The 22,882-nt window shown below is 40.9% G+C and overlaps 1 protein-coding gene across 1 annotated transcript in view; it reads left to right on the forward strand.

Annotated features, from left to right (window-relative positions):
- The first annotated feature begins 2,347 nt into the window (after positions 1-2,347).
- Positions 2,348-22,882, forward strand: part of LOC114642898 (CCN family member 5) — a 31,881-nt gene continuing 11,346 nt past the window's right edge. The window contains exons 1-3 of the mRNA XM_028791645.2: positions 2,348-2,465; positions 6,104-6,320; positions 22,289-22,543. Of these exons, the coding sequence (XP_028647478.1) occupies positions 2,403-2,465; positions 6,104-6,320; positions 22,289-22,543 (535 nt within the window). The 5' untranslated portion in view covers positions 2,348-2,402. The remainder of the gene's footprint in view (positions 2,466-6,103; positions 6,321-22,288; positions 22,544-22,882) is intronic.

Raw genomic sequence — 22,882 nt, forward strand, 5'->3', positions numbered from 1 at the left:
CGCCTGTGTGTGTCGCTCTCTCTCTCTCTCTGGCTCGCTCGGCTGCCTTAGTGACTTATGGGCATGGCTCTGTCTTGCGTCTTGCCTGCCATGCGAGGGTGGACGTGGGCAGGGGAATAAGGACAGTTTGTGAGTTAGCAGCTGCGATTGTTTTACACTCCAGTACATTGCGGTGAATGCTGGTAACAGTCAGTCTAGTGCCTTTACTTGTGTGCGTCTTGCTTGCCATGTCTTGCGTGCGTCTTGCATGTCATGGTCTTAGTGAATCCTGTGTGTGTGTCTCTCTCTCACGCGCATGTGTCTGTCGCTCTTTCTCTCTGTCTCTGGCTCGCTCGGCTGCCTTAGTGACTTATGGGCATGGCTCTGTCTTGCGTCTTGCCTGCCATGCGAGGGTGGACGCGGGCCGGGGAATAAGGACAGTTTGTGAGTTAGCAGCTGCGATTGTTTTACACTCTAGTACATTGCGGTGAATGCTGGTAACAGTCAGGCGGGCGGGCGGGCAGGCGTTCTTGTCCCATGGTCTTACAGTTGGTGGGCATGGCTCTGTGAGTTGTCGTCGTATCCCATGGTCTTAGAGTTGCTGGGAGGGGCACTGTGAGTTGGCGGGCGTGGCTATGTCGTGCATATCCCATGGTCTTAGAGTTGCTGAGCGTGGCTCGGTGAGTTGGCGGGCGGGGCTCTGTCTTGCGTCTTGCCTGCCCATGGTTGGCTGCTTTAATGAATTATATATATAGATATTTAGGTATAGGTATTTCTATATCAAGTATATACTAGCTTTCCCCCATGGCTCCGCCCGCCTAGTAGTGAAACAGGACAAACTTTAAAAATCAACAAACAAACAGGTATTGCTAGCTAAGTGGAGGCAAGGTAGACTCCAAAATGCAGAGGTCTGGCTCCCTACTCCTGATGTCACGCTTCCCCCTCCCCTCGGCACGCAGCCCATGTCTCAGATTAGCGCGAATATATTGCTCCTGCAAGTAAACTATGATTCTTAGCACAATGAGTGAAGTCACAAAATCAACTGGAATGTTCAAGCAAATTCTAGAAAAAAAAACCAGATTTAAATACGTTAAGTAGTTCTCTCGTTCATTAGCTAAGCGGAGGTAAGGTACACCCCAAGGCTGGCACACCCCCCTCCCCTCGGCACGCAGCCCATGTCTCAGATTAGCGCAAATATATCGCTCCTGCAAGTAAACTATGATTCTTAGCACAATGAGAAAAGTCTCAAAATCAACCGGAATGTTCAAGCAAATTCTAGAAAAAAAAAACAGATTTGAATACGTTAAGTAGTTCTCTCGTTCATTAGCTAAGCGGAGGTAAGGTACACCCCAAGGCTGGCACACCCCCATCCCTTGGGCCCGTTGCGTCTCTCTCGGATTGGCGCAAATAAATCAGTGCCGCAAGCGAACTATGATACATAGTGCAATGAGAGAAGTCACAAAATGTTCAAGACCCGATCTAAATCCGTTCAGTCGTTCTCTCGTGAAAAGCGGACAGACATACAGACTGACAGATGGATTTTATATATTTAGTATATATGTGCAGTTATATGTACAGATATTATATTATTTATTCTCTCCTCCCATTCATCCTCTTGTCTGATTGTGTTGTTGTCCTGTTGTGTTGTACGTTGCACCTTTGCTCCTGGAGGACGTTTTTTTCGTCTTACTGTGTGCTTTAATGTATATGGTTGAGATGACAATAAAGCTTCACTTGACTTGACTTGAATATGTTTTGCTGGTCTACCTCCTTCTCTTCATAAGCACTAGTCTACAATGAGATTTTATTGCCTTTGGTATTTAAATACCTCCCCATCCTCAACAGAACTTTGTTAAAATATATAAAAATAGATGAATCTCACCAGCTTCTTAGCTCATCATGGATCATTTTATGCTACTGAGCTCTCTTAATCAATGCTCTAAAATTACTTTACCTGAATAAACTCTGCCTATTTACACCTCTTTTAATAAATTGTGTTTCCTGAAAAATTAACAAATGACAACAAGGAGTGCTTAATTTTTTCAAACCTATTTGCTACAATTCTACATTTTAATAGGACAACTCATCAAAAATGTCTAGAAAGGTAAGCGATAAAAGAATTCACAATGGCTTTCTTGAAAGCAGCCACTTCACTTTACAGTAAATATTCAGCTTGCTTTTCCCTGAGAGAAAACTATTTCTCTCACCTGGAAGCGAGTGGATATGGGCAGCCGGAATGCCGCATTAACACGGGTGATCCAAGTTTCCCTCGTGTTTGCACATGGCTCAGTCTGCCTGTGACATCAGGACTCCCATGTTATAAATAATGGAGAGAACTGAAGGCAGGCAGTTTTCTAGCAGCCTTGCCGGGAACAGACCAAGAAAATCCCAGGGGGGAAAAGAAAAGGAGAAGGAACTAAAAGATGAACCCGTCAGTAAACCCAAAGGTGCTCTCCTTATCTCTTGTGCTTTGTGTGATTACAAAGGTGAGTTGGTCAGGAACAAGCAGCCTGCATGGCATCCAGTTTTAGCACCGACATGCAGATTTTAGAATTTATGGAGTATTCCTTTAAAGTGAGGTGTGACTTTAGACTGTTACTTTAGGGTCTTTTTCTTTCAGAACTTTATAATGCAAGTGCTGTCTTTTGAAAATTGCTTTGAGATCCAATGTATTGTGCTTGAAATTAAACAAATATATTCCATGCTGCAACCTTCTCACAACAAAATAATAATAATAATAAAATGTAAGCTAACTTAATTTTCTATGTAGAAGCTGCATAACAACAGAAACCAGAAAGTTGTTTATCAGCTGCAGGAAAGCCGCATGTTTCTGTCCAAAATGATATTTGAGCACTGGGCCAGAGGAATGTGCTTTTACAGCTTATGTTTTTTTTTTTAATCTTAATCATTTCCGCAGGGTTTCCTATTTTTACTATTCGCTTAATGTGAGGACCGCGTTTTCACTTCTCATTCTAGTATATGCAGTCTGACTGCTGTCTCTGTCTGCCAGACTTACTCCTCACGCTGACTGCAAATGTGCTCACTTAGATAGATAGATAGATAGATAGATAGATAGATAGATAGATAGATAGATAGATAGATAGATAGATAGATAGATAGATAGATAGATAGATAGATAGATAGATAGATAGATAGATAGATAGATAGATAGATACTTTATTAATCCCAATGGGAAATTCACTTAGAACACACATGTATTTTTTATCTTTTTTGTAACTTCATTTAACTTGTTTTGTTATTTTGTGCAGTCCTGGTCTATTTACAGTGTTGAAGTTTTCTTCAGTTTATTTCAATTTCTCTGTCTCACCCAAAAGATGCCGTTAACTGGTGATCCTTAATTAGTCTTCTGTCAATAAGTGTAGGCCTATGGTGTCATTGCCATGTTTGGTTCGGGCCTTCAAGCTGATGCTTTCAGGTGGGGTTGGGAGGTGAAGAAATGAAAGGTGGCTGTCCCCCAGTTTAGAAGAGCTTAGTGTTCACAGCTGAAGAGGTTCACTTGGCTCAGAGTAGTTTGACACCTTTAGTCCTGGAAAGATCTTATTCCTCTCTGAGCAGCTTCTACTGCAAGGATTGTCGTCATTTCCATGCATCTCAGGACTGAAGTTAGTAGGTCTGAAAAAATGAATGAAGGAAGGAAGGAATGGGTTGAATTATAGTCATCACTGTTTAAAAATTAAGCAGTTCAGTGTCCATAACCACTCAAAGACTTATAGATAGATAGATAGATAGATAGATAGATAGATAGATAGATAGATAGATAGATAGATAGATAGATAGATAGATAGATAGATAGATAGATATGAAAAACACTATATGATAGATAGATAGATAGATAGATAGATAGATAGATAGATAGATAGATAGATAGATAGATAGATAGATAGATAGATAGATATGAAAAACACTATATGATAGATAGATAGATAGATAGATAGATAGATAGATAGATAGATAGATAGATAGATAGATAGATAGATAGATAGATAGATAGATAGATAGATAGATAGTCGTACAGAGATCTGTTTTCACTTTGACATTAAAGTGTCTTTTTCTATTGACTAAATCCATGATGTTTTAACATTGTATTCACATTTGGTGGCCATGACAGCCTTGTGCACAGGTCTCTTCTTGCTCTGTCAGCTTTGCGCATCGGGACCCTCTCCTTATCCCCATTCTTCTGTCAGGTTGCATGATGATTGTGAGTTAACAGCATTTTTCAAATTCAGCCACACATTTTCAATTGGATTGAGATCTCGGCTCTGACTTGGCCACTCCAGGATATTCACTTTGTTGCCAGTCCTGTGCTGCTTTGGCTTCCTATTTTAGGTTGTTGTCTTACTGGATAGCAAATCTTCTTCCAGGGTGCATTTGTTTTACCCTCACTTGCCTTCCAGGGCCTGCTGCAGAGAAGCATACCCACAGCCTGATGCTGCCACCACTGTGCTTCATGGTGTGTTTTTGGTAATATGATTAAGCCAAACATGATTTTCAGTCTGATAGCAAAAAGCTCAATTTTTACCCTTATCAGACTGCAGAAACTTCTGCGTCACAGAGCTGATGGTGTTTCGTAAAACAAAGTTAAGACCCACCGGTAAGATTTCAGACAGACATTCATAGTTGGTTATAAGAGACTACAACGACTAAAGGAGGTGCAAACGTTGGTGTCTGAAAAAGGTTCATTTACTTCTGCACAAAAGTAAAATATTAAACATCACTTTCTAATAATCTGTGTGTTATTCATGATATACATTCACAGGAGAGAAGGTTCTTATAATGTCTACACACTATCCAAAATAATGACAACGTGGAACAGGCTCACAAACTTTCAACCTTAGCTATATACTGTATATAAGATATATGTTTATATTTAGTATAATTATCTAATCAGCCAATCATGTGACAGCAGCGTGATGCATAAAATCATGCAGATGCAGGTCATGAACTTCAGTTAATGTCAAACACCAGAGTGGAAAAAAAATGCAATGTCAGTTATTTCAACTGTGGCAGGACTATTGGTGCTGGTTTGTGTATTTCTGTAACTGCTGATCGTCTGGGATTTTCACACACGACGGTCTCTAGAGTTTACTTAGAATTTAGTGAGCAACCATTCTGCAGAGAGAAACAGCTTGTTGACGATGAGTGAGGTCAGAGGAGATTGGCCAGACTTGATCAAGCTGACAGAAAGGTTTCAGTAACTCAGATAAGCACTCTGTACAGCTCGAGTGAAGAGAAAAGCACCTCAACATGCACAACACATGGAACCTTGAGGCGGATGAGCTACAACAGTAGAAGAGCATATTGGGTTTCACTCCTAGGGTCCATGAAGAAGAAGCCGAGGCTGTAGTGGACAGTTGAAGTCTGAAAAAAGGGAGCCAGGGTGCATGAATCTTGATTTCTGCCAAGGCCCACAGGCGGTAGGGTCAGAATTTGTAGGAATCCATGTGCCTTGTGTCAAGGGTCCAGGCTGGTGGTGGTGGTTGTGGTGTAATGATGTGGGGAATGATCTCTTGGCACATTTTGGACCTGTTAATACCAATTAATTATTGCTTGAATGCCACAACCTATTTGAGTAATGTTGTTGACCATGTGCATCCCTCCAAGGCCACAATTTACTCATCTTCTAATGGCCCCTTCCAGTATGATAAGCAAAAGTCATCTTCATGAACACAACAAGGAGTTCAATGTTTTTTGTGATCTTCCCACTCACCGGATCTGAATCCAATAAAATACATTTTGGATGTGGTAGAACAGGAGATTTGCAGCTGAAAAACCTGCAGACATTACATGATGAAGTCGTGTCAAGATGGAGCAGAATCTCAGAGGAATGTCTCCAACATCTTGTGGAACCCACAAAGACCTGAGGCCAATTTGAGAGCAAAAGGAAGTCCTACCTAGTAGAAAGTATGGTGATCCTAAGAATTTCCTCAGGGAGTGTAAATGTTTAATGCCCACTGTAATAGTAGCTAGATGACTTGCTTTTTTTCCATTTTCAATTTCCTTACTTTTAGTTTATTTGTATTTCTCAGTCCGGTTTCGAATGACAATGATATTTGTACTTCTTACCTATCTGATTTGACGCATGGCTCCTGTTCAATTTTCTTAGGTATGCAGTCAAATCTGCCGTTCACCTTGCTATTGCCCTTGGACTGTTCCCCGCTGTGCTCCTGGGGTGTCCCTTGTCCTGGATGGCTGTGGATGCTGCCGAGTGTGTGCCAGACAACAAGGCGAGCCCTGCAATGAGAGGCATGTGTGTGACCACAGCAAGGGCCTCTACTGCGACTACAGCCGCCATTACTTGGGGGTTCCAGGTGTCTGTGAAGGTAGGCATCCCTCTAACTAATACAATGTTTTTCTGCACCAAAACTAGCTCACTTTGTTCATATATGAAAAATAGAAGATGCTAGCTGAAACTTAAATGAATTTAATCAAAACAAAATTATTGGGTTTGGATTGGCAGATTGCCACACTGTATATGTGGTATATAAATATGGGCTACAGCAAAGTAAGGCACAGGAACTCAGAACAAAAGTTTGGGGCATTAGCTGATGATCCCTGTATATTATAAGGAACCAAGTTATTTACACAAAGTCAAAGCATCTTTCCAGATGTGAGTCCATTCATTAACTGACTCCATGATGGCAAAGTCTTTTATATATTGTCTGAAGCGGAAGAGGTGGGGCTAGGATAGGGGACCGGAAGTGACATCACAATTCCTCAACTTTCTGAGCTTCTGGTCATGAACAACAGCACTTCCTCTCAACTCAGGGTAGAACCATTGACATTGCACAAGCCCTTTGAACATCTTCTACTTGCACATGTTTGACAGCTACATGTGCATACTTTGAAAATAATGCATACTTTAAAAAAATTAAAAAATAAACTTTCATATGCAACTAAAATATTTTGAAGACTATTTGGTTCTCAGATATTGTGCTGATGATAATGCGCCATGATATTTAACCATAGGGAAGAAAAGCTACTGTGAAGTGTCACATTTTTCTTTTTGCTGTAAGAACTTCATTATAGCTTGGAGACAAAGTGTCACAGATTTCAACGTTGGGTAACCGGAATAGGGTGTGCATGAACATTGTGGCCCAAAAACATGAAGGACCTCATCTGAAGTTTCTTCTACAGCAGTACTAATACTAGCGAGGTGTCACCTGTGGGAAAACTCAAAGAATGTATAGAAGAACCAGAAGAACCGTACCATCACCTGAATGCAGTCTGCAATGATATCTCTCTCTCTGCATGTATATATACATATCTATGTGTGTGTATATTCATAGCATTCGTAGTCTGAATCACAATCTGATTGTATGGGTGGTTACCTACCACATAACTGATGTGGTTGGTCTGCAAGTCGGCAAACATCCGCCATGGTGCCCTCTAAGTTGCGAGAAGCAGATCATAGAATGTTACATAGTTTACTGTCAAATAATGCAAAGACAAAACCCTTAACCTAATTAAAAAAATTGATCCCTAACCCTAACCCTAACCTAATTAAAAACCGATTAAAACAAACATTTCAAATACTAAACTGAAAAATTTTATAATAGATTGTTTTCTAAACAATATACTAAACTTCAGACTCTTTAAGAGCAAAATAAGAGAAATAAAATCAAATATTTATAATATAAAATATCTAAAAAAACAATTTGAAAACAAGCAATCTACCTTTTTGTGGTATGGGTTGGATGTCTGGTACCAAACAACAAAAAAGACACAAATTCTACAAAAAACAGATAAGCCGACATGCCAGGATACAACAACTTGTCCTTAGAATGGTATGAAAAATAAAGGGTGGTTTGAGGGGCTAGAATCTGTGAGGCGAAGGTAAATACAGGGTGGAGAGTGCAAGTGGGGACAAGGGGCATATCTGCAGACTGAGCTCCAAGAGACAAACAGCCGTTGTCCACGTCTAAACATACCCAACCCTACCAGTAAGGTTTACTCAGGCTTACCAGTTTTCTTCCAAGTGATCACAAATCCTGGGAGACTTTGCTTCAGATGTAATAACGTAGGATGAATTTTCCCTTTCTGTATCATTTTGTCGCTTTCTCTCTTTTTTTCTCCAAAAACTGCTGGCTTTCGTTTCTCACTTCCACTGTAATTAACATTTCCATTCCTTCAATGACTCCTCCCCTTACTGTCAGTGCATGTTTTCTATTGGTTCTTTGCTGTCATTATGCAGGCATTGTAAGATTTGCTCCATTGGACTGAGGCTACACACTTCTATTGTTCATTTATAAACGGTTTTTAAATGAAAGAAATCTCCACTCACAGTAGCATTTTCACATCATTTATGAAAGTATGCTTGACCATATTAAAGTAAGCGAAAACACATATAATGTAATTGTTCACCTGCACTGGGCATGCACACAGCAGTGAGTCTATGCAGTGTGAATTAGACACTGATTTTCTGAGTTTTCCCAAATTTTACTTTCACCTTCTATCATTTTACATGCAGTATGTGGGTTGTTGCAATGCCTGATTGCATCTTATGATCTGAAGAATTTCTGTCATGTCAACAAAAACAACATTTATTTCTATAGCATGTTTTCATACAAATGATGTAGCTCGAAGTGCTTTACAAGATGAAGAAAGAAAAATATAAAACTAAGATTAGGCAATACTAAGTTACAAAGAATAAAGTAAGGTCCGATGGCCAGGAGGACAGCAAAAACAAAAAAAGGAAAAACTGGCAAAGCTGGAGAAAAAAATCAAAAAACAAAATCTGCAGGGGTTCCGAGGCCACGTGATCATCCAGACCCCACTAGGCATTCTACCTACCATAAATGATCTCAATCAGTCCTCGTGGTTTTCAGGCTTCACATTGAAGAATTAGATGATAATGGACATGTGGATATCTGTCCTTTAATCCATCAATGTAAGGATATCACGGTGCCCTGATCAGGTGGTGGTGGCGCAGATCACCACCACAGAAAAGCGGAAAAAGAACAGCAGAGAAAGTAGGGGTTAGTACAGATTGTGAAGACATTGTAAGAATGATAATCAAATGCATGTACAGAATATCAGGGTTACACTAAAATGAAGCTATGAGAAATCCATCCATCCATCCATCCATCCATGCATTGTCTCCCGCTTATCCGAGGTCGGGTCGCGGGGGCAGCAGATTGAGCAGAGATGCCCAGACTTCCCTCTCCCCGGCCACTTCTAGCTCTTCCAGGAGAATCCCAAGGCGTTCCCAGGCCAGTCGAGAGACATAGTCCCTCCAACGTGTCCTGGGTCTTCCCCGGGGCCTCCTCCCGGTTAGACGTGCCCGGAACACCTCACCAGGGAGGCGTCCAGGAGGCATCCTGATCAGATGCCCGAGCCACCTCATCTGACTCCTCTCGATGCGGAGGAGCAGCGGCTCTACTCTGAGCCCCTCCCGGATGACTGAGCTTCTCACCCTATCTTTAAGGGAAAGCCCAGACACCCTGCGGAGGAAACTCATTTCAGCCGCTTGTATTCGCGATCTCGTTTTTTCGGTCACTACCCATAGCTCATGACCATAGGTGAGGGTAGGAACATAGATCGACTGGTAAATTGAGAGCTTCGCCTTGCGGCTCAGCTCCTTTTTCACCACGACAGACCGATGCAGCGCCCGCATTACTGCGGATGCCGCACCGATCCGCCTGTCGATCTCATGCTCCATTCTTCCCTCACTCGTGAACAAGACCCCGAGATACTTGAACTCCTCCACTTGGGGCAGGATCTCGCTACCAGAGGGCACTCCACCCTTTTCCGGCTGAGGACCATGGTCTCGGATTTGGAGGTGCTGATTCTCATCCCAGCCGCTTCACACTCGGCTGCGAACCGATCCAGAGAGAGCTGAAGATCACGGCCTGATGAAGCAAACAGGACAACATCATCTGCAAAAAGCAGTGACCCAATCCTGAGCCCACCAAACCGGACCCCCTCAACACCCTGGCTGTGCCTAGAAATTCTGTCCATAAAAGTTATGAACAGAATCGGTGACAAAGGGCAGCCCTGGCGGAGTCCAACTCTCACTGGAAATGGGTTCGACTTACTGCCGGCAATGCGGACCAAGCTCTGGCACCGATCGTACAGGGACCGAACAGCCCTTATCAGGGGGGCCGGTGCCCCATACTCTCGGAGTACCCCCCACAGGATTCCCCGAGGGACACGGTCGAATGCCTTTTCCAAGTCCACAAAACACATGTAGACTGGTTGGGCAAACTCCCATACACCCTCCAGGACCCTGCTAAGGGTATAGAGCTGGTCCACTGTTCCGCGACCAGGACGAAAACCACACTGTTCCTCCTGAATCCGAGGCTCGACTATCCGACGGACCCTCCTCTCCAGGACCCCTGAATAGACTTTTCCAGGGAGGCTGAGGAGTGTGAGTGTGTGTGTGTGAGAAAGCCATATTAAAATAACAGGCTTTACGCAGTTTTTTAAAGTGCTCCACCATATTAGCCTGGTGAATTTCTTTTGGTCAGCTATTCCATATTTTGGGTGCATAACAGCAGAAGGCCGCCTCACCACTTCTTTTAAGTTTAGCTCTTGGAATTATAAGCAGTATAGAAAATTGTATTCTTGAAATTGGCTATTTACACATACTAGAAAAGTATTATAAACACATGAGAAAGTAAGCATTGTTTTATACTAAGCATTAACATGTAAGAATTGGGATTACAAAGTCTTATGCCTACATATTATTTATTATTTTCCATGAGCCAGAAAACATCAGTTTTTCATAAGTCAAAGGTCAGACGTGCTAGAGAGAGACAAAGAATGGGCCCTTCGCTTAAAGAAGGGAATGTAAACTCTTTGGTTGTAAATCATGGTAGCAAGCACTGAGACGGTAGGGGGAGAGAATAGAGAATTTGACACCCCCTCAACTAAGAATTATTGGTGGAATTAATTAGAGGCAGGACTAGAACAATGGAATGCTAGAAGTCAGATGAGGAAGAATAATGGCTGAAATGATAAGGACTGTAATAAAAGTAAAAAGGTGCTCATTGTTCCATCTGAGTGGACTCTGTATGTGCGCCATACAATAAAGCCTGATTCTGCTGCCTGTCCTGAGACTCCGAGTGCTTTCTTTGGGGCTGAGGGTGCCCCTGACGTGTCTACCTGCTTCAACACTCTTTTGAAGACCTAAGGTTACTATTTGGAGTGTAAGGTGAGAGGCATTCTGAAATATAGGATGGAGCGAGATTATTTAAGGCTTTGCAAACCATAAGCAGTACTTTAAAGTCAATTCTAAATGGCACAGGTAACCAGGTAAAATGTCAAACATTTTAGCAAGCTGTCTTGTAGCGTAAGCTGATTTTCTGATGTTGCTGTCATATTTCCTGAGATTCATTGTGCAGTGACCACTGTGAGTGTGCATTGTACACATACAGTCTAATGTACACTTTCAGCCATGTTGTGGTATGTCAGTTGGGCCGAATGTGCTTGTGCAGTTTGAACTTACAGCATATATGACTGGTCACTCTATCATGCAGGATGACTAGTTGCTTGACCACAATTTCTAAAAATTACACAAAATGCAGTTTAGATGTATACAGGTAAGCGACACAACAAGCACCATGGAAAGAAACATTTCATTGCCCACTATGTCCGAATATGTTTTTCCATCTGTGAAGGTTGACAAATCAGGGAATGTGACATTGTAATGAGCAGGAGCATTGTAATAAGTAGGAGCCAACCAGAGTGTGATGGATTCTGTGTTTAAAGAAATCCTAGCTAGTACCCATCCACATTTAAAAATATCCAGCTCTGGAAAGTTAAGTGTTTTCAGAAGTATTCATTTTCATGGGTTTAAAAATGAGGGTGTAGTTTGGATGAAAGGTGAAAACAAAGACAAATGTCTGCATTTTTAAACAAAAACGTTGTCGTGTGTACAGGATCTGAGATGCAGTCTGACAATTAGACTCATGCATCATTTAAACAAAGGAAACAATGAGTGCAATCAAGCAAAGTAACCGTTAATACAGATTGGTCAGAAAGATAACATGGAAATTAAGAGCATTCTGTGAAGGCAGACAGTGCAGTGAACGTTGCAAATATGAGAAAATCAAGAAAAGAGAAAGAAGGAAACTCAGTGATAAAAATAATAGTTGCTTTGACAGGATGATACCATAACTTCACAAAAAAATGTTGCATTTTTCACAACCAGCAAATTTTTTTACCACATATACAGTATTTTCATCTCATTTTTTTCTTTTCAATGTACAAAATCATGACACAGCTTATACTGGTGCAGAATGTGGAAAGGGGGATACAGGTAGACAGAATGCACCTACAACAAGTACTGTGGAGGTGCTGCTTCTCAGGTAAAATTCATTGACTTGGCTTGAATCAGTTAATGGTGTTGGAGAAATTTAGCACAAATGACCAGAGTGATGTGGGATAGAAATGATGACATAAATGTGCCAGGCAGGCAGTGCACAAGGCCAAAGAGAGCAAGAAGGGCTGCACAGAAGATCAAGGAAGCACCTACAGCATTGGAGGGTGAACGGCGGCAGGGGGCAGCAGTTTTGGAGACAAAGTACCCCTTAGGAAGTCAATATTTCATTCTTTTCAAAATAAGATGGAAGTGTAAAGTAATTTGCCATGAAAAGCACTCCCATGATGCTGAGAAAAAAATGAAAGATGACTGTTTGGCAGAAAAATCAAGTAATCAATCATGTAATTCACTCTCATTTTGGATGGCAAAATGCTAAGGGAGCTCCTACTCCCAGAGCTGTCAACTACCTGAGTCTTGATTATGAAGACATCATTCATTCTGATGACAAAATTCCAGGTGTTATTCTGTTGTGAAAAGGAGTCACAAATGTGGCAAAATGGGTGTGAGCCCCCCTAAAAAGGCAGGTACTTCATTTTCCTGCCCTAGTAGACTCACCATGAAATCCAGCTAATCCTTACTAACAACTGCTGGTTTCATTCCAGAAAGTCCAAAACAAAGAAAAACTGGCAAAATAAGTGGAAAAGTCCTAAAATAAAGCAATTCTAAGCTCCACAAGGAGGAGGATGACTGTAAACACCTGGCTTGTACACAAAAAGGCAAACAAAGAATTTTTATAAATGAATGATGCCTTTCACAAAAATACAAAAAATAGAAGGAAAAGATTTAAAGATTAATTATAGGCAAAATGACCCACCCATTTGTTAACTCAAGTGAAAACAAGTGCAAATCCACAATCCGAAAACAAAATCAAATGACAGAAGCAAAATAAATCCAGAAAATCAGCTAAACAACAAAAACAGCAATACTGATGAGAATCCTCCTCCAATGCGATGTTGTTTAACTTCTGAGCTTTCTCTGTCCTGCCTTAAATAGCCAGTGGGAAGGCTCAGGATTGGTGATGTCAGGGTGGCCCCACCTCCCGAGGCTCCACCCACAAAGCACAAGGAATATCAGAACATTCAATGGTCCTCTTTCCACCCTTTTGATGAGTGAAGAACCAAACAATCACAAAAAAAATGACAAAATTGATAATCAGAGCAATCAATCTTTTAAACCACAGTCATTTTAGCAGAAAAAGGCAATTAACTGATCCTCCTCCTAATCTCAATGACCAGATCATTAATCAGTTAACCACATAAACATATGTATTATGTCATCAGTCATTAAAACCGACAGCCATGATTATTTGCTGCTAAATGTTGAAGAAGGAGATCTCAGTCCAGTAGGTGCATATGATTTTCCCAGACAGCCAGCTCTAGGACAAACTAAAAAAATCTTCAGTGTGCAAAGTTTTAATTGAAAGAGACCCTCAAGCATCTACAATAAAATGGGAAAACGATGACCTTTCTTGTAAATCCAAATGTGTGTGTACAAATAAGCCTAAACAATAAAGAGCATGTTTGATATATTTTGTAGCACTTATGAATCTGGAGTCCTTGATTTAAATCCCCCTGCCTGCTTGCTGTCTGGACATTGCTGTCTCCATATTCTCGAGGGGCTTTTCTCCTGGTTTTCTAGTTTTCCACCCACATCTCAAAGAAATGTCAATTGGAAAATCCAAGCTGATCCCGTGTGGGTTTGTACATGAGTAGGCCCTATGATGGACTTGTTTCTCATTAATGATTGGTTTTTACATTGAGTCCAATAATAATAATTCTTTGCATTTATATAGAGCTTTTCTCACTACTCAAAGCTCTCAGCAATTGCAGGTTAAGGGCCTTGCACAAGGGCTCAACAGAGCAGAGTCCCTTTTGGCATTTTACGGGATTCAAACCGGCAACCTTCCGATTGCCAGTGCAGATCCCTAGCCTCAGAGCCACCACTCCACCTGTGGTATGAATGATAACTGAGTTGGATTAAGTGGATTTGAGAATGTTACATAATAATGAGTAATATGTGTGCATAAGGTCGTTATTGTCATGTCTACAGAGTGCAGTGATATTTTTAGTTTCATGTGCTAATCAACATGCAACACGTTGTCACTCTGGTGCTATGATTAGTGAATTTAACAATCTGACCACAAAACGATTTTCTTAACATGTGTCATATCTTAGCAGCAAGGTGGTAACGCATTCTTTTACTTCTGCCCTCCTCAATAATGATATGGATAGAATGCATGACAGATTGATACATAGATGCAATTATTATTTTTCATCTGAAATTTCTGATATAAACCTCTCAGTCCAGTGTTTTTTTTCTCATCTTTGAGGTCCCTTCTAATAATGAGTGCAATGGGGCTTCCAGCTTTGCAAAGTTTTTCATAAATCTTCTATAGTAACTAGCAAACATCTAAAATGACCTCACATCTTTGACAGTCCCAGGAACAGACCAGGCTCAGTTTCTCACTACTTCAGTCACCAATATGGCCCACGCAATAGATAGATAGATAGATAGATAGATAGATAGATAGATAGATAGATAGATAGATAGATAGATAGATAGATAGATAGATAGATAGATAGATAGATAGATAGATAGATAGATACTTTATTAATCCCAGGGGGAAATTCACATACTCCAGCAGCAAAAAATATTAAATTAAAGAGTAATAAAAAATGCAGGTAAAAAACAGACAATAACTTGAATAATGTTCAACGTTTACCCCCTCTGGTGGAATTGAAGAGTCGCATAGTTTGGGGGAGGAATGATCTTCTCAGTCTGTCAGTGGAGCAGGACAGTTACAGCAATCTGTCGCTGAAACTGCTCCTCTGTCTGGAGATGACACTGTTTAATGGATGTAGTGGATTCTCCATAATTGATAGGAGCCTGCTGAGTGCCCGTTGCTCTGCTATGGATGTCAAACCGTCCAGCTCTATGCCAACAATAGAGCCTGCCTTCCTCACCAGTTTGTCCAGGCATGAGGCATCCTTCTTCTTAATGCTGCCTCCCCAGCACACCACTGCGTAGAAGAGGGCACTCGCCACAACCATCTGATAGAACATCTGCAGCATCTTACTGCAGATGTTGAAGGATGCCAGTCTTCTAAGGAAGTACAGGCGGCTCTGTCCTTTCTTGCACAGAGAATCAGTATTGGCAGTCCAGTCCAATTTATCATCCAGCTGCACTCCCAGGTATTTATAGGTCTGCACCCTCTGCACACAGTCACCTCTGATGATCACGGATCTGATGATCAATAGGCCATCATTTAGGAAAGATTACGTTTTCAGGTAGAAACTTCAGTCCATGTTTACTTAAGCAACTGAACACTTTTACAAGATGTTGTAAGGGTGAATCAAAATCAGGTGAATATACGATAACATCATACTGCAGTGCTGTTAGCATATACAATACAATACAGTTTATTTTTGTATAGCCCAAAATCACACAAGAAGTGCCGCAATGGACTTTAACAGGCCCTGCCTCTTGACAGCCCCCCGGCCTTGACTCTCTAAGAAGACAAGGAAAAACTCCCATAAAAACCCTTTCAGGGAAAAAATGGAAGAAACCTTGGGAAAGGAAGTTCAAAGAGAGACCCCTTTCCAGGTAGGTTGGGCGTGCAGTGGGTGTCAAAAAGAAGGGGGTCAATACAATACAATACACAGAACAGAACAAATCCTCAATACAGTATAAAAATAAAAAGTTTACAAGTACGAACCAGAATTTAACAGTAGATGATATCACACAATATGATTTTGGATTTGTTTAGAGTCCTGGAGACCTCATTCATTAAGCTGCCTCCCCCATTTGGCCATTCCACAGCTGAAATAGCACTAAGCTGATGAAAGGACCCCACTTTCCCATGATTCCTGCAATCCTCCATCAGGGATGACTTTACCTTAGGCAGGCAAAACAACTTGGCAGGTGGGCAGTGGCACCAAGTGCCACATTTGAGTACCGAGAAGAGAAACAGAATAGGTGAGGGTTAGTAATAAATTACAACTATCATGTTACTTATGTTTTAGTGCTAATGACTAACAACAGAGATGCAGTCTGTACAGTTAATCAGCAGCTCTAGTCAGGATATGCTAAATTGAAGTAGTGAGTCTTCAGCCGGGATTTAAAAGCTATCTCAAGTTGATTTCCCCCATTTCCACATGAGCTTGATGTTAGCACGTTGTTCAAACTGCAACATTGTAACGAATGACTGTGCCCACATCTAACTAAAATGATAATTAAAACAATACTACACGTCAAAACCAATCCAGACCTGTTGTAATTGGTCTACAGACGTGCTGCGCTCCCCTCCACAACAATATGTGCGTAATCTGATCTCTCACTCTCCCACTATATCACAATTCTGGGAACTTTTTGACAGCTCCTCGTATATCACAGACACAAAGAAAGTGTGATATTGTTAAAGTAACTCCTACCTTTGAATTTTTGAAAAGTATTTTTTTGGACTTGTTTTCTCTGAAAGTGATAGAAAGCCAAACAAAAATGTTACTCATTTAGTGAAGAAAGGAAACCCAAAAACAGCCACAAGGTGTGAAAAGTTGAACATTGGTTGTGTGACTCACACGCCACACATTGTGGGTTATATTTGGAGAAGCAGTTCTGCTTTACCAGTTTTAAAGAAATACAAGATAAATTAGTCACTTCACATATTATTTTTTGTTCATTTTATTATTTTGCCAGCATTTCAGTTTCAGACACCTCTACCGATGGATGAAGTATATGGCTGATTTGCTGTTAATAACAGAAAGAATACAAGCAGAACTCAACGATAGCCAATCATCCAATGAGCTAAACTACAGACTGTTAGATATTAACACTTGAAAAAAAGAAGCAGATGGACTTCTTTACAATTGACAATGCCCACTTCTAAGGCACCTCTCTTAACCCCAAAACCACACTTCTTGCTCTCTCCGAAAACTGCTTCCTGGCATAACTGAGCTAAGCAACTGCTTGAAGCCTCTCATCACCAAAATAGGTAGAATGCCAGTTAGTGCTCCACACGGGCTAAAAACTGCCCTGTTCCACCTATTTGATTTAGAAATTGGAACTAATCCAACATGCTCCCGTCATAAGACTCAGGGCCATCGTTTATGATGAAAATGGATGGGATGGCAGCTTTTCACTATGGTGGTGTTGTTGCTAGAAAAATCATGGAAGAAGATTTCTTACTTCTTGTATGTACCAAAGTATTTTAATTACAAACTACATACTAGCCATCCCCCGCAGCTGCACCCAAGTGAAACAGGACAGTGAGGAGGGTCCTGCCTGGCTCCCCACTTATGACGTCACGCTTCTCCCTCCCCTCCCCTCGGCCTGTAGACTCTGTCTCAGATAAGCATGAATATATCACTCCTGCAAGCGAAATATGATTCTTAGCGTGATGAGAGAAGTCTCACAATCAACCGGAACGTTCAAGCAAATTATAGAAAAAAACCCGATCTAAATCTGTTAAGTTGTTCTCTCACCCACTAGCTAAGCGGATGTAAGGTATGCCCTGAGGCTGGTGCATGAGTGAGGAGGGCCCTCTCTTCTCCCCTCAGCCCGCTGTGTCTCTTTCGGATTTGTGCAAATAAATCGGTACCATAAGCGAACTATGATACATAGTGTAATGGGAGAAGTCGCAAAATCAACCGGAATGTTCAAGAAAATTATAAAGGAAAACACCCGATCTAAATCCATTAAGTAGTTCTCTTGTGAAAAGCGGACAGACATACAACAACAATAACAACATTTATTTATATAGCACATTTTCATACAAAAGATGCAGCTCAAAGTGTTTAACAGGATGAAGAAAGAGAAAAAAATCAAAATATAAAAAATAAAATTAGGCAATACTAATTAACATAGAATAAAAGTAACGTCTGATGCCCGGGGAGGACAGAAAAAACAAAAAAAAAAACTCTAGACAGCTGGCGAAAAAAACAAAATCTGCAGGGGTTCCAGGCCATGAGACCACCCAGCCCCCTCTAGGCATTCTACCTACCATAAATAATACAAGCAAACAGACAGACAGACGTTGGATTTTATATAGAGATTGGAACTGAATTGGAATTTTAATGCGAGGCGGCATAGTTGTTAAGAATTTAGTGTTCAATCCATACACATAACAAGTAAATGCAACTTAATAACACAATTATACAATACATGACACCATTACAGCATTACATACAGTAGCAATGACAAATATACTGCACAAAACACAAATATACAAAGCAATATAGCAAAGAAGAATTACATTCTAACCTATTAGTATATCAAGTAAATCTTTAAAAACAAATGCAAAATAAATATAATTGATAGTAGATTGGATGGAGTAGCTCAGAAATCAGGACTGAGACTATTTAACCAGAGTAACTACAGTAGGAAAGAATGAAGAACATGTCCAGTATGGTACAACTGAATGACAAGGTTGCCCAGTGTGTGTGGTCTTTGCTTTTATTGCCAGTACATTTCCTGACATGTGACGTATACAGGACCTCAGTGGAGTCCAGTTTCAGGCCCACAATCTTTTCTGCTGTCCCAACAACGCCCTGCAGTTTATGTTTCAAGTGAGCAGATGCATAGCCTCTCCTTACCATTATGGAGAAAGTGAGGATGCTTGTCTCTATAAAACTGTACCAACACTGATAAGGGTAGGTTTAACCTTTTAAGTTGATGGAGACTTAATGGAAATTGAGCTTTTTTTTGATCACACCAGTTATGTTTTCATCCCAGTTCAGACTGTGAGAGTGAGCTGTGCCAAGAAATGTAAATGATTCCACCTGCTTGACAGTCACACCATTTATAATTAGGGGTGTTGGAGGACAAAAGTGTCTCCTAAAATCCACACTCATTTCTATTGTTTCCTGGGAATTCAAGTTAAAATTACTGAAGGTGCACCAAATGGCTCCTTATCTGTGATCAGGCCTATCAGGGTGGTGTCATCAGCAACCCTCAGCAGTTTAACAGATGACACACTGAAGGCGCTGTCAAGGGTGTAGAGAGAGAAAAGTGGAGGAGAAAGAACACAGCCCTGAGGGGACCCTGTGCTCCAAGTCTAGGGCCGAGATGGATTGTCCCCCATCTTCACTTTCTGAAATCTGTTCCTTACAAAGTCAGAAACCTAGAGACATGTGGCACAGTCCTCATTCATACTGACAAGTTTGCTATGGAGAAGCTCTGGTATAATTGTATTAAATGCAGAACTTGAGAATTCCTCAAGTAAGCTGGGGTGTCTAAGTGCTGCAAGATGTAGTGGAAATCCATGTTTACTGCATCCTGTGGGCATGAAAAGCAAACTGTATTGGGTTAAAATGAGAATCTGTGACAGACTGGAGAAGCTGAAGAATCATACAGTCAAATGTCTTCATTATTACAGAGTTCAGTGGGCCTGAAATAATTTAGACAGGAATTATTTGTTAGGCACAGGGATAATTGTGGATTCTTTAAAACAGGCAAGGACTTTGCATTGAGCCAAAGACTGACAGAAAATTGCTGTAAATAAAGGTGTAACAGAAGAACGTCTAAGCGCAGACAGAGAAATGTTACCTGGACCAAGAGTTTTATGATATTTCTGTCTCCTGAAGAGCAAACGGACCTCATGGTCAGAAATGTGTAGAGGGGAGTTGCAGTGGAACTGCATTAAATATCACCCTATTATTACGTTATTATAGGCAGACAGATTTGATGTGTCTCTGTTGGAGAAAGGATCAGAACTTTTCTTGTAAGGTTTACAATTAATTACAAACTGCCTGAAGGAGGGTCCTGAGTTGCCTCGAAAGCTCGTACACTGCAATCTGTTCAGTTAGCCAATGAAATCTGTCATTTTTCTTGACTTCTTATTGCATCCATAATGGCTAACATGGTACAACACCCTACCACTCGTACAGTGGCGGCTGCTAGCTTTTGAAACAGGGGAAGCTCATATTAGGCCTTCATCATAAAATTCATTATGTTATTTGTAAGTAAATTCTGCCCTCCGTTCCTTTTGTAGAAAATGGTCTGTGACCCTGTCGTACCAATTGACAGATAGATAGAGAGATAGATTGCGGTGAGACATAGGGCAAGGTCATGGCAAAGGTATTAAAATACTTCTAAAGCCTTGAGTATTCCCAGGAGCATAGTGACCTCAAGAATTGTGAAATGGAAAAAGGTTTGGAGCCTCCAGGAGTCTTCCTAGAGTTGGCTATCTGGTCAAATTGAGTAACTGGACAAGAAGAGAATTGGACGCCAAATGTGTTGCGGGTGTATGAATTGACCTGTTTTAAACAGGAGAAGCTCCTCTCTACACCTGCTGATGTAGCGCCAATTGTTGCCACTAATGACAACAGCTTGCTTAGCTGAGGCATTGCACTATCCAACTCCATGTCTTTAAAAAACACCAAGAAATCGCACAGCTTACCCCTGCTCCCCTGTAAGTCATGATCTGAATATAGTACTTGAAGTTCAGATCTCAGTCTCCCTGAGTCAAAGAAATGGCCATAACTTTTCAGCACACTTTCAAATGCTGTCAATCAAAAAAGGGGTTCCGTCCTTTAAACAGCTCCTCCAGTCATCATGCAGCAGCCCAGCGTCCTGGCCCGCCCACTGCTCCATTCACTCCCAGTGAAGCTGGGCTTCAGGAGGGTTTAACGCACTGTGCTGCATGGAAATGTATGACAAGAAAATCGCGTCAAACAATCTACAATAAATACCTGATTCTGAACGAGCTAGTCATGAAGTTGAACGCATTCTAGCGCACTTTTATTAAAACCAATATAAATACGACAGTGCATATATGAGCATTTATTTTCTGACATAGTAGAGGAAGCGGAGCTTCCCTTGTAGTCTTAGAGCAGTCGCCACTGCACTCGTAATGTTTAAAAAGTAGAGCACTCCTATGGTGCTTTATTCCTCTCTATGCTGAAGCAGCTTGCTATGTTAAAACAACTTGTGATGTTACTTAGGCACTGAAAATGTATCTTAATATATTAACGTTCCCTTAAGGATTACCTGAACATTCTGATAATTAGTTTAAGTACAAAGCATAAAGCTCTGTGACAATTTTAGGAGGGCAAGTGTAAGGTGGGGATTGGTTGTAACAGATAAGTAAAATGCATCTTCCCCAAAGTACAATTTGTGATGGCACAAGAGCTCTTTTTATAATCTCCACTTCTAAATTATACAAGCATGGCTCACTATCACCTCCTGACTCTAATGGCAGCTGAAAGCACTTTTCGGAGACAAGAAATTTAATTGTAAAAAAGTCAAAGATGTCTTGGAGACAGGATGATCACATCATACCCAGATATACTTTATAAGATCAGTAAAAAGAAAAGATGATCAAAGTAAAGAAAGAAGGAAGGAAAAGTCATGCCAAGAATCCTCTTACTTGCTGCTGACACTTCAAGAAATGTAAGAATTGGCTCACCTGGAAAGTCTAAACATCTAGTAGTCCCAGGTTGTATTGGTGTCTATTGCCACACCTTATTTTACTTTTGGGCACAATCTATTTGAAAAATCATTAAAGTCTGCTCGCCTGTTTTCATATTTTATCTATTTTAACTGCCGGGAGCTGAGAACCAAGTTCCTTGCTAAGCTTGGTAATCAGATTGAGAGAGAGAGTGCACTCTTGATAGGAAGAAGGCCACAGTGGCAGTCATACCGTGATGAAATCTGAAGGAAGTAATGACAGAAGGTAGTGGATCATAGTCCTGGTTTCAAGTGCATTGTAACTGTTAACTGTAAATCCCTAAAGGTCAATGAGTTAATTAATGAGAAAATTAAAGTAGTGGCCAGTTATTAAACATTATACTGTTGGTCCACATTAACAAGAATTTGGTGCCCCCAAAAGCCTTCCCATGGTAAAACAGTCTCTTTGTGTCCATTTTGATCTAATGTGTCATCTGAAATTGAAGCACTTACTGCAGCTCAGCTAATGGACTGTCTTTCTGTCTCACTGTCTGTCTTCCTCCTGATCATCTTGGTCAACAGTTTCAACAGCCCAAGAGAATTCCATGTGTGAAATGGATGGAAAGCGATACACAGAGGGGCAAATCTTCCAGCCCACCTGTCGACTCCAATGTCATTGCATGGATGGAGGGATCACATGCGTCCCACTCTGCACCGAGGATGTCCGCCTTTCTACTCCAGAGTGTCCGAACCCTCGGCGTGTGCAGGTGCCAGGCAAATGTTGTCAAGAGTGGATTTGTGAGAAGCACAGCAACTTTTTACAAAACGCCCTTCCAGGTAATACAATTTTATTTGAAAATGCTTTTAATGAATAATTCATACAGGCAGTGCGACAAATTATGATAAATAATTCTGCCACTCAGCTTCAGGAACTTAGGTTTAGTAGTGGATAGTAGTAGTAATATTAAACAGTGAAATTATTTTTTGTATGTCCGACCAACATGCAACATGTCACCACAGTCTGGAGGCATGATGAAGAAGAAAGTATTAAAATACAGAACGTCATTTTAATTAGTAGTCTCAGTCTCTGTTGAATTTACATATTTCCATCCGATCTTTCTTCAGATATCCTTGTTTCCTTCAAAAATCCCAATGACTTTGTGTATGTGCGAATAC

The sequence above is a fragment of the Erpetoichthys calabaricus genome, chromosome 10 (genome assembly GCF_900747795.2).
Source record: "Erpetoichthys calabaricus chromosome 10, fErpCal1.3, whole genome shotgun sequence".
NCBI classification, from domain to species: Eukaryota; Metazoa; Chordata; class Cladistia; order Polypteriformes; family Polypteridae; genus Erpetoichthys; species Erpetoichthys calabaricus.